This window comes from Triticum dicoccoides, chromosome 6A (assembly GCF_002162155.2).
Source record: "Triticum dicoccoides isolate Atlit2015 ecotype Zavitan chromosome 6A, WEW_v2.0, whole genome shotgun sequence".
In the NCBI taxonomy this organism is placed as follows: Eukaryota; Viridiplantae; Streptophyta; class Magnoliopsida; order Poales; family Poaceae; genus Triticum; species Triticum dicoccoides.
The window spans coordinates 13,046,933-13,059,456 of NC_041390.1; the positions used below are offsets into that span (position 1 = coordinate 13,046,933).

General features: G+C 43.0%; 1 protein-coding gene across 3 annotated transcripts; it reads left to right on the plus strand.

Moving 5' to 3' along the window:
* The first annotated feature begins 842 nt into the window (after positions 1–842).
* On the plus strand, positions 843–9,705 carry LOC119319358. 3 transcript variants are annotated; one of them, XR_005154447.1, is made up of 6 exons: positions 843–1,985; positions 2,740–2,859; positions 4,944–4,988; positions 5,079–5,150; positions 5,230–8,947; positions 9,075–9,705. XR_005154447.1 is itself a non-coding variant. In XM_037593851.1 (2 exons), exons 1-2 carry the CDS (start codon positions 857–859, stop codon positions 2,826–2,828), a joined length of 1,218 nt encoding a protein of 405 aa, XP_037449748.1. In that variant the 5' UTR covers positions 843–856; the 3' UTR covers positions 2,829–3,225. The 3 variants fall into 3 exon arrangements, 1 of the variants encoding a protein (XP_037449748.1); XR_005154446.1 differs by having other exon boundaries at positions 5,230–9,705; XM_037593851.1 differs by lacking the exons at positions 4,944–4,988; positions 5,079–5,150; positions 5,230–8,947; positions 9,075–9,705 and having other exon boundaries at positions 2,740–3,225.
* Positions 9,706–12,524: the final 2,819 nt, after the last annotated feature.

Here is a 12,524-nt window from a genome sequence, read left to right on the forward strand (position 1 = left end):
GGACAATTTTATGAAGCAAGAACATTTTTTGAATCTTGAGTACAAATTTTGAAACAGAGAACAAATTTGGAAGCGCAAACATTTTTTGAATCTTGAGAACAAATTTTGAAACGGAGAACAAATTTGGAAGCGCGAACAATTTTTTAAAGCACGGACATTTTTGAATCTTGAGAACTAATTTTGAAACGGAGAACAATTTAGAAAAATCCCGAATTTTTTTTAAAGCACGAACAATTTTTGAATATTGAGAACAAATTTAGAAACGGAGAACAATTTTGAAAAATTCCGAACAAATTTGGAAGCGCGAACATTTATGAAAACATGAAAAAAAAATTAAATCCGGTACATTTTCTGCATTTGGAAAGTTTTCCACTTTTTGTGTAACGAGAACATTTTTTGAAACCTGAACATTTTATGTAAACGCGAACAATATTTGAATATTTTGAAACTCTTTTGATAAAAAGAGAAGAAACTAAAAGGACAAACAAATAAAAAACCAGAGAAAGAAAACAAACAGAAAAATCGAAAAAAAGGAAAAGAAAAGAAAAAATGAACAGAAATAACTAAATACAAAAAGAAGAACAAAAACAAAAAAAGAAAACTAGAAACGAAAGGAAAAAGAGAAACAGAAAAAGAAGAAGAAGAAAGGAAAAGGAGAAACATAAAAAGAAAACTCAGTGCTGGCCCGTAATCCAAGGATGAGTGAGCTTGCTTTTCTCTGGAGCCCAGCCCATTTGTTACTTCCTTCTTACGCATTCTCCAGTAACCTACAGCCCTACTCCGCTCCCCCATTTCCGTTTCTTTTCCCCACATGACTCACGAGGGCTCCGGCGGCGGCGGCGGCGGCGGCGGCGAGATGGCCCTCCGCCCCGGCCCTCCGCAGGCGGCGGCGCCGCTGGAAGACGAGGACGTCCTGGGCGAGATCCTCGTCCGCCTCCCCCCGCTGCCCTCCTCGCTCGTCCGCGCCGCCGCCGTCTCCAGGCTCTGGGGGCGCCTCGCCGCGGACCGCGCCTTCCTCCGCCGCTTCCGCACCCACCACCGGAGGCCCCCCGTCCTCGGCGTCTTCGAGGAGCGCGACGGGGAGCTGGTGTTCACCCCGCTCCTCGACGCCCCGGACCGGATCCCCCGCGAGCGCTTCTCCATGCGGTTCTGGCACGTGCTCGGTTGCTGGACCTTGCTCGGGTACCGCCACGGCCGCGTCCTCATGGTCAACCAGGATCTGGCCCTGCTCCTCGTTTTCGCCCCTCTCGTCGGCGGCCGCCGCGGCCTCCGCGCCGTGGTGATTCCTCCGGATTTCGTCGACGGCGAGTACGCCGTCGCCAACGGAGCGGTGGTCTGCGCTGCCGGCGGCGAGCAGGGCCACGTGCACGGAGACTGCCACTCGGGCCCCTTCAAGGTGGTTCTGGTGGCCACCAGAGTGAGACACCCGGTCCTAGCCCGGGTCTACTCCTCGGACACCGGTGAGTGGGGAGATCTTGTCGTAATGGCGGAACCATGTGTTGTTAGCAGCTTCCCCTCCACCCTCGTCGGCAATGCTCTTTACTGGTGGCTAAAAAAGTGTCAGCACGAGGATGGCATACTCAAGTTCGATTTGGATAGCCAGACACTATCTGTGGTCAGGAGGCCTATTTTTGATCGCATTCCCAGTTGCAGCATCCGGATCATCAGGGGAGAGCATGGCGGTGTTGGCCTCGCTGTATTTTCGTACCCGAGGTTCCAAATCTGGGAACGCATGGTCAATAGTCATGGTACTGCCATATGGGTGCTGCGAAAGACGGCTCGCATGCATAGTATGCTTCAGTATGCTATGCTGACTATAGTAGGGTACTCTGAGGATGGGGATGCGCTTCTTCTAACAGTGTCCTTCGGTGGGGGTGTGGCCGCCTACAGCTTCATGCTTCAACTTGAGTCAATGGAGTGGACGAATCTTAATCAAACATTTTTGGAGTATTCCTACCATCCGTTCGCATACTTGTATACTGCAGGTAATAAAAATTCTTCATAGTTCATTAGCTCATGAAAATTGTTCAATGGTTGAGGTGTCACCTCTCATATTCCCCTAAGTTGAGGTGTCCATTGCTATTCTATCATCTTGACATTTTTTGTATCTAGATTTCCCATCTGTTCTTATCCTCTGTTGTTGTTCTCCCTTTTGCTCTGAAGCAAAGTAGGCATGCAGATTGCTCAGAACAATCTGATTATTCTGTTGCAACAATTGGTCACAAAATCAATAAATTAACTAAAGAATTGTTGACAATTCGTAATAATCTGATCATTCTGTTGCAACAATGGGTCTTAGAATTTTACGTAGATGTCAAGATGATTCTTGTTTACGAAAAAAACCAAGGCTGTGAGGCCGATATCTTGGCTACTTGCAGTACTTCAATTTTTGAGAGAATTGTTAGCAGCTTCCAAAGGTTCAAATAGATAACTCTTTATTATTATGTTTGATTATACTTGGGAATCTGGTGATTTTGGAATAGCCAGAAGCTGCGATCTTATTTGAAAAGAATGTTACGTTTTATGATCATTTCATATGTCGGCGATGTTAGGATGGGTTTGAGCCTGAATTGGGTATTCAATCACCGAGTTTGTCGAGCTATTTTACCTAATCTTGGCGGAGTGATTTCAAAGGTTTAATCATTAATCCCTTTGGTAGTGAAGTACTGAAGTTAATTTTTCCTGATCCTTCTGAGTTATGGCTCGTGCAATCATCACTAATGAGGTTGGTTGCCACAGGTACTGTCAGAGCGTCAAGTACCGCTCCAGCCATTGAGCCACCACAGCAGCGAAGTACAATTCCAGCCATTGTGCCGCCACAGCAGTGAAGTACTGGTCCAGCCATTCCACAGCTGCGGGGTAAAACCATATATTGTCATGCATCTCGTCAACCTTCAGTTTCGTATGATCTGCATATTTTTTATTACTTGGTTGGTGCAATGAGATGAAAGACTTAGACCAAGGGACACCCTGTGTTTTGCTGTGTGAAAGAGCGTTGTCACTTTGTCAGCTGTCTCTTTATTTTACTTGTTCAACCCAGTCAACTGTTTTGCCCATATAACACCTTATGATTAATATCGTAAACGATGCTACAGTAGTTGATGCTGGCTGCCGCTTGTAGGAGATAGAGCATCATTTCCTGTGCTATCCGTATCATAAGATGAAGTCGACTCCTGGGTGTTGGGGTCCTGAATTGAATTCTGAAGCCATGTGTTGATCTCTGCACTTTTTTCATCTTGTTTCAATAGTAGAGGGCTGAGGGTGCAACTTCTGAATGGTTTGAGCTTGGGGGTAAATTGAACCAATGCAATAGTCGAGGAAGCAAAATTAGGCCTTTCCCTAGATAGGTCTTAGGTCAATAACTACTGTGCTGACACAGTAAAAAAGAAGGATGTTTTCTCGGAAGTCTGAACAGGTCTATCCCTTATGATATTGAGCATGCAAATGCAATCCCACCACATGTAGTACAATATGAATGTTTTTAATAAATGGTCCTAGACTACTCGGGCGGAGAGAGGTGGCGGTCATGTGTCGTTCCATCTGGTAGTTGTTTCTTTCCTTACTGTGTTGTCCGCTTGTTTTCATCGAAGCTCATAGACTTCGGTCATTTAGTCGCTGCTTCTCTGCCAGCGGGGCCTCCATTCTCGTTGGTCCTGCTGGCAGCGGGCGGGTTTTGTTTGTGTCCTGTGCTCGACATCTTTTTCACCATGGCCCTCACCCCCATTCTCCTTCTCAGAGAGGCTTTTCATCGACTGTACCGGATTAGTAACGAGGCACAGAATTAGGTTTGGTAGCAATGCCGCTTCATGCACGCGGCCGGGTCGAGAAGACATACACTATTGCTGGGCCCATTATCCAATAGGTGATGTCCTCATGTCCAACCATCTCCTGAAACTGTTGCTGGGCCCATTCTCCAATGGGTCATATCCTTCTCAGAGAGGCTTTTCATCCACTGTACCGGATTAGTCACGAGGCACAGAATTAGGTTTGGTAGGAATGCCGCTTCATGCACGCGGCCTGGTCGAGAAGACAGACACTATTGCTGGGCCCATTATCCAATAGGTCATGTTCTCATGTCCAACCATCTCCTGAAACTGTTGCTGGGCCCATTATCCAATGGGTCATATCCTCATGTCCAACCACCTCCTTGTTTAGCTTAGCTTATTTGCATTTGCTTTTCCGCACAACCATATCTTCTCTTGTTAAGCTTCCTAATGCCTGCCACTGAGCCTTAGCTACTGCTGGGCCTGCACGGCAGCTTGGTGCTCCTTCCCACGGTAAGAACTAATCAAGCGAGCGATCAAAGCCTACAAAAATGGTGAATAATAATGCTGCCCCTCTCCTTCCAACTTTGTGCCCCTCCTTTCCCTTCCCATTGTGGCATCCAGCGTTTTTTCTTTCGAGCAACTGCGCCTGTAATAGTGACAGTCATGGTAGATCTGGTGTGATGGAAAGGGGCTCACAGCGTGTAACCATCCATGTCAGCCTCTTTTGTGGGGATCAAGGCAACACTAGCCACATTTACAGTGATGGGCGATGGTGAAGCACCAGTTCACAAAGCCATCTAAATATTTTCCTGTTTCGTGCAGCAATATTTTGTTCATAAATGTTACCCATCTATAATTTGGCTATTAGATGATTAGAATGAAGCAGGCTTGCTACTTCAATTACAGCTATGTTTTAAGGAAAGATCTTGATATGGTTTCTGATGACCCATGGCATAGTTAGTGCGTCCAATAACATCCTGTTAAAATTGTTGAAATCTCAGCTGTGATGTGTTCTACCTTTGTTTTTTTCCTCTACGATCTTTGAGAATATGAAGCTCTTGTTAGTTTGTCGGCTAGCGGCATGAATCACAATTGCATACATCTGTGTTGCAGAACTAAAATATAAATTGGAATAGCTTTTAATACAAATCTTTTTTTGTTTTATGCTTGGTGCAGGTGGTCGCATGATTTAGTGATCAGTAGGATTTGCATCTGCAGCAGGTATATTTTTTTTCGAATTGCTTCCTTCATATGTTTCAGTTGGGCATAGTTTGTATCACCATTAATCGTATGAAACTTCATCAATTGCAGAGGCATATGTTGTTTATAGGGTTTTTAATTTCGTCTTGTATATGAAGACCATAGAAAGTGTAAAATGAAAATGTAAGTAAAACGCTCCCAGTATGTTTTGATTCACATGGCCAGCGGCTCCAAACTGCGTGTAATTAGCTGTCATTTTCAGTTGGATTTGGTCTCTTAACAGCACTTGGTTGTACGAGTTGAATCATAGAACAGGAGGCAGGTAAGTACAGGGGACAGGTAAGCATTGTTATTATGATCTGTTTGTAGCTTCCTAAAAATGAGTGTACTGTCATGGTCATTTGACACAATGAAGAAAAAACAAATGAGTGTAGGCTGATAGAAGTCGTAATTGTGAGTTGGCACCTTGCTTTCAACAAAAGTTCATCTCATTGCTCCCTATTTGTACGACAGCAATACATATCAGTAAAATAAAAGGATGTTTATTAGCCACTTTTAGACGTGGTGGCATAATATCAGTAAAAACTAAAGAATGCTACTATTCATCAGTTTTCCTTTTGCGAATATTTGCGTTGCCTTTTTTGGACCATAACTTTTTGTTCTTTTTCAGATGCAGTGTGCTACTACAAAATATTTACTTGATCCTTGATTGACATACTTTTGTGAACTGAGATCTTGCGCTCTGCTTTTACCAATCAGCCTGTTTGCTTCTTTTCTTACATGTACTTTAATTATACATTTCTGGATTTGGTGCTTTGATTTGCTGCAGTTTCCTTGATTTAGTAGATGCATGATGTGCATCAATACACTGGACTTCATGATCGGTTTTCCATCTCACATCAATAGTTTAGGCCACTATTTGTTTATCCATGCATTTTAGGTAAACATTGGTGTAGACTTGGTTGTTTTTTTTTTGGTTGTTTGTGGTATCCATTTTCCCCTACACTAGGTAATAGCCCGTGCGTTGCAACTTGCAACGGAGGCATACAAAATGTACCACTAAAATTTTAGTTAGTTTTTTACATAACAACCATGATTTACCTTTATTGTTAATGTGAACCTTGATTTACCATCTATTTATTGTTAATGTGTCTGCATACTAACTGATGCAATTAGCAAGTGTTAAGTGATAACCTAATTCTTGAATATCAGTTGTGGGAAAGTGCAGCACAAATTAATCCTAATTTAATTCTTTCCCCAACCTGCTTGGTCCTACAACAGGCAAACATTAGGTTGCTAGCAACAAAATGATATGCAAGGAATAAATTGCAACCCCACAGAAGAGAAAAAAAGGGCTCTATACCTTTTATCCTCCCAATCTGCAAAACAAATAGAATTGAGACATATCGTGCCAATTTAATTACTAAAGCTCATGTCCAATTTTGGAAGCTAATGGCCAAGTAGTTGGCAATTTTGTTTCTGAAGAGAAATGCATTGATGCAATTTTGTCCACTTCGGATCATTCCCTCTTAACAAAATGCCAGTGATGTTTCTCTTAATGTAGTATACTGACCATTTCAGCAGCATAATTTCTCTAAGTGACCATGCAGTATTCAGTGACTTTTCTAGGTGACTAATATGCAGCATGCATGGATGGCTGGGAGACTGGGCAGAGAGAGTTTGTCATGAAAACTGTTTTTCGCTTTAACTTTCACTTTGTTGTGTTTCCTCTGTCCATTCTTTCCTCAGTTAAAACTTCATTGCCAAAAACCAGATTACCTCCTTCCATGATCTGCACAAAGGCATAAGAATACTAAAGTGTCACCAGACTGAGAGATGCAAAGTACCAAGTGCATAAAATCTGTGTCCAAATCGTTTAGTTATGACAATTACAAATTTAGTTGTTTAATATATACAATAAGAAATTCAGTGTTCTACCAGTTACATCAAATTAGTAGTCAGTTTATCCCATGCAGTGCACAGGAAAATGTCAAAACAAAGGAGAGGATGAGGCCGTCTACCTTGTAGAGGAGCAAGCCCGTACCTGCTGCTGCCGGTCTTGGCGCCGCCTTCGCATAGGTGGAGTTCGTCAAGGTCGAGATCTGCGAGATCCCCAGAGTGGCGCATGTTATGAGAGCATCAAAAGAATTCAGAGGAGGGGCTCTGAATCGAACATAGAAGAATCAAATCTTTTGCTTGCGGCGCCGGATCATGAGCCCCCGGCGCCAATCGACCGGTGCCCCATCGGCCTCTCTGGGTCAGTGACGTAGCAGACTGATGCGAAGGCAGAGCCAGCGGGTGAGGAGGTCAATGTAAGGAACCGGGGGGTGGCGGTGTCGCGCAGCGTATTTTTGGGTAGCTCGGACATCGAAGTGGCACCAGCGAGTCGAGGAGAGGAAGGAAGTGTTGAGGTGTGGGGTGGCGGCTGGCTGCAGCGGATGTCCGGGAGCGGTAGGCGTGGCGGCGGAGAACAGGGAAAGGGGATTTAGGGTTGAAGAGTGGTGCGGGGTGGAAAGATGAGAGAGGTGGGCGATGGATTCTGCTGGACTTTTTTTTCCTTGCGCGGGTTCTTTTGCCATCTAGAAAACCGAGTGGGGGAGAGGAGCGGCACTAGGCAGGATGTGAAACGGAAGAGGCGGACGAAAGGAACGGGCAAAAAGTTTTTTGACGGGATAGGAAACCTTACTCTTTTTTTGGTAAGTAGAGATGGTCCGTTCTGTCCTCTAGGAAACCTTTATTGTTGAGTTGTTCCTTTGTGCTACTGTTCCTCTTTTTGTTTTTTCCCCTTTTGGTGTCTTCCTTCCCTGTTTTGTAGTTCCATTTTGCACTGGATTTTGGCAGTGGCAAAGTAATAAACTTATCACTGGCGTGCACTCATTTGACCTTTTGCTTTGTGCACACAATCATGCATTAATCTTTGGTTATGTTGCTATTATTCAGTTTAGAGTTTTGCAGTCAGATGCATCTTTTGTGAATAGCTCTTGTAGAGTTAATCAGTGGGCTATGGAAAATTTACCCCTCACTCTATAGATTGGTTGGTTTGAGGCTTAGTACTCCCTCCATTCCTAAATATAGGGTGTATAGTTTTTGGCACGGAAATTAAAGAATGCACATGGAGGAAAAATTTCACAAGTTTTGGGCAAGACTACACCTGACTAATTAATATGAGAAAATAGAGGAGCTTGCCCTGTGTAAGGAAATGTAATCAAATCCCTTAAAAAGTTATTCAAATGAGTGGTGCAAGGCAATACACCTTATATTTTGAACTTTTTCTCAAAAATCTATACACCTTATATCAAGGAACGGAGGGAGTATATATTTTCTCCCTGAATGCTATATAGTATTTATAAAAAAAATGCTCTCAATAATGTCCATGCCTCTAAATTTTTTTTGAAGATTAAATTCAGTTAGCTAAGTTTCATTATATGGATTTCTAACAGTTTAATCTGCAGAATGTTTTCAGACTATCAGCTGATTTTGCTGTAAGATCATGAATCACAAGAATCGTCACCTCTGTTTGGTTAATCTATCTAATTTTGCTATTTCTCCATTGTTTTGTTGCTTTAAAAGCCATGTTTGAATTGTCTTTATATTTGATTAACTGTACTATGTACATTATAATATTATGTACTTTGGTGAAGTACGGCCTCTATTGTTTGCTTCTAGTAGCTCCCAAATTGCCATTTTTCTGATTGCCTTTTTTGACCAACAAAGACTGAAACTCATTTTTGCCATTTTTCTGATCCTGTTATATCTTTTTTATGTTTATGTCATTTTCTTGGATATAATTAAGTCAGTGCATTTTGTTGTTTCCTTGAAACTCATTTTTTGGGATTTACTTGGTTTCTTACCATGTATCTTGTGGTACAAGCAATAACTCTGTATGAGTTTGCGTTGGTATGCAGGGTTACTTGGCATGTCAAAGAACCACAATCCATAACTGGCCCTGCAAGCATCTCAGTTCTTGTAGGTTTATGAAGGTGAGCGCCCTGTTGGCAAAATAGGGCATGCGATCTTCTTATGTCAAACCCTTGTTAATCAATTTGCATCGTGGAATGTCTTGATGAATGTACATATCTGGAAAGTTACTCTATTCTGCTGGTGCAGGCTGGAATGCTGTTATATCCTGTCAAGTTTTGTTGTGCCTATGTGCCCAACTCACACTGGGCCTGAAAATCACAATGCATCTTTTTTTACTGTATATTACAGTAAAATTTAACATTTGAACCGAAAAACTCTGAAGCCAAAGTGGGCAGTGAAATTGTCTTTAAATGTTGTGATGCAAACACACTGTTGCAAAGAATTGCATGGAAATTGTAATGTTCATCTTCCTCTACAAAAGTGTACTTATCAGAACTGAATGTCGTGTGTGGGTGCAGACCGGGGCAAATCATTTGAGCGCCCTTCTCCCACTGTAATTTCCTTTTGCCCTGGCTGGTCGTTGCCACTCATGTACCTATCTCTATGTATTTGTTTCTCATCTCTTAACATATGACATGCAGTCTTGCATGCTTGAAAAAAGAAGAAAATAATTGCATGGGAGGCCATCGCCAAATGAAAGGGTTGAAGCCTATCAGTTTGTTTTGCTTGAGACGGTTGAAGTTATCAGGATTGTAGGCTCTAGTGAAGGGTATCCATGGACGAAGACGAGCTGCAGCGAATTCTTAACTTTCAGGGATTATGTGCATCCAAAGGATGTGTTGCCTGCTTTTCGTCTGGGTTGGCATCAGGATATTTTTTATTAATCTGTGATATTAATCATAATAAAAGGAAATGTTATCTTTTACTCTTAATGTGATACTCTTAATGATGGACGAGGTGAGCCCTTTGCTGTTATTAGACAAGAGAAATCGGATAGCTTAGATCAATGAGACAGTCAATCTTTGAGCATTTTCTCCATTGATGTCAATCGTGTCACTTTTTCCTTTCTAAATAGGCAAATATCAGTATATGACATTTCCCAGGAAAAGGCTCACGGCCATTCTAAAAGGAAATGAATAAAGAAAAAAAGGAAAAAGAAAAGGACGGAATTAGCTGCAAACGTTTGTCCCCACGGGTTGACATTTACAAATGATTTGCCAAGAGCCATGCAGTGCCCGCACGACAATGTTTTGCCATGTGGCACATCCGGCGACGTTAGACTTCTTTATCGAGAGCAGATCTTAGAACAACAATAGTTGCCGATTTAGTCCCACCTCGTCTATATGTTTAAATAGTCCGATAGTCCAATTGCATTAAACTTCGGTGTTCATTATAAAGAATATGTATTAACTTTATGATCCAACCGTACCTATACGGAGCGCTGCTCTCGGAACAGGAACAGTTGCCGAGAGTAGCTCTCGGTAAAGATAAGGCTCCCATCAAACTTTAGTTCCACCTCGCCCAAAGACAAGCAAGAGAACCTGTTTAAATAGTGGGATAGTCTAGATGCAGTAAGCTTTGGTCTTCATTACACTCCTGTTAAGGAGATGAACCATCACTTTGAATCTTCACCTGTTTCGAGCAGAGAAGATTCAAAGTGATAGGCCATCTTCCTAATGGTGGATGCTGACGCTTTATATTAACTAGAAGCATATACACACGGGTTGAAGAACATAATCGCCATCGATATGATAATCGGGAGGAGGCTGATGTATTTATAGGGGATGAAGCCCAAGGGAGATGAGCCGAGGGGCCTCGCAGGGGAGCCGTGCGCGTGTTGGTTACCCTGCATGGGGAAGGAGAAGAGATAGTGAGATTTTATGGAGATTAAAGAAGGCGAAGAGGGAGTGGAAAGTCAACAGGCGTTCCCATCAAGAATTCTCAGGGAAAAAAGAGAGTTGCCGTGAAGACAGGAAACGATGCGTTGCGGAGGAAAATCTTTTGGTAAAAGAAAAAGATGACATCAGTATGGATGATGAGGTAGTGGGGCCGCTGATGTGGACAGCCTGCATGTCAAGAGAATTAGCTTAGTGGGGATGATCTATTTAGGTATTATAGATTCATCTATTATTATTTTTGAGTCATTTATTGCTCTGCTAGGGTTTCATCGGCGGAAATTGCAGATCAGCAAGGAGGCACATGAAATCATGCCGGGAAGCGGCATGGGAAAACTATTGTGATGTCCTTTGGTATTCCTAGGCCTTGCACAGACTAGGGAGGGGCATGCCCTGCCACTGGGGGCCGAAAGTACCTCGGTGGCATGCCTGATGCAACCGTTTTAAATCCTCGGAAAATCATATGATGCCGGAATTCCTCGAGAGCCGGCAGGGTGTCTTCATATTGCCCCTGTAGGGTGTGGTAAAAGTTTGACCACGTTTCGAATAAGCCTCCCCAAAGGCCGCTTGTAAACCGCACCATCTCTGTGAAGGAAATGTGCCCTAGAGGCAATAACAAAGTTGTTATTTATATTTCCTTGTATCATGATAAATGTTTATTATTCATGCTAAAGTTGTATTAACCGAAAACTTAGTACATGTGTGAATACATAGACAAAATAAAGTGTCCCTAGTATGCCTCTACTTGACTAGCTCATTAATCAAAGATGGCTAAGTTTCCTGACCATAGACATGTGTTGTCATTTGATGAACGGGATCACATCACTAGGAAAATGATGTGATAGACAAGACCCATCTGTTAGCTTAACATAATGATCGTTAAGTTTTATTGCTATTGCTTTCTTCATGACTTATACATATTCCTCTGACTATGTGATTATGCAACTCCCGAATACCGGAGGAACACCTTATGTGCTATCAAACATCACAATGTAACTGGGTGATTATAAAAGATGCTCTACAGGTGTCTCCGAAGGTGTTTGTTGGGTTGGCATTGATCAAGATTAGGATTTGTCACTCCAAGTATCGGAGAGGTATCTCTGGGCCCTCTCGGTAATGCACATCATAACAAGCCTTGCAAGCAATGTGACTAATGGGTTAGTTACAGGATGATGCATTATGGAACGAGTAAAGAGACTTTCCGGTAATGATATTGAACTAGGTACGAGGATACCGATGATCGAATCTCGGGCAAGTAACATACCGATGACAAAGGGAATAACGTATGTTGTTATTGCGGTTTGACCGATAAAAGATCTTCGTAGAATATGTAGGAACCAATATGAGCATCCAGGTTCTACTATTGGTTATTGACCGGAGATGTGTCTCGGTCATGTCTACATAGTTCTCGAACCCGTAGGGTCCGCACGCTTAATGTTCGATGACGATTTGTATTATGAGTTATGTGTTTTGGTGACGGAAGTTTGTTTGGAGTCCCGGATGAGATCACGGACATGACGAGGAGTCTCGAAATGGTCGAGAGGTAAAGATTGATATATTGGACGATGATATTCGGACACCAGAATGGTTTCAGAAAGGTTCGGGTATATTTCGGAGTACCGGGGGGTTACCGGAACCCCTCGGGGAAGTATTGGGCCTACATGGGCCTTAGGGTAGAGAGAGGGAAGCCCGCGAGGGGTGGCGCGAGCGCCCCTCCAAGTGAGTCCGAATAGGACAAGGAGGAGGGGGCGTGGCCCCCCTTTCCCTCTTCCTCTCCCTCTCCTTCCTTTTCCCCTCCGAT

Bases quoted from the DNA above. Each gene is read 5' to 3' on its own strand.
- LOC119319358 (XM_037593851.1), top strand. From the start codon at position 857: ATGGCCCTCCGCCCCGGCCCTCCGCAGGCGGCGGCGCCGCTGGAAGAC. The intron at 1,986-2,739 runs GTAATAAAAATT...TGGTTGCCACAG, and splicing joins CGCATACTTGTATACTGCAG to GTACTGTCAGAGCGTCAAGT.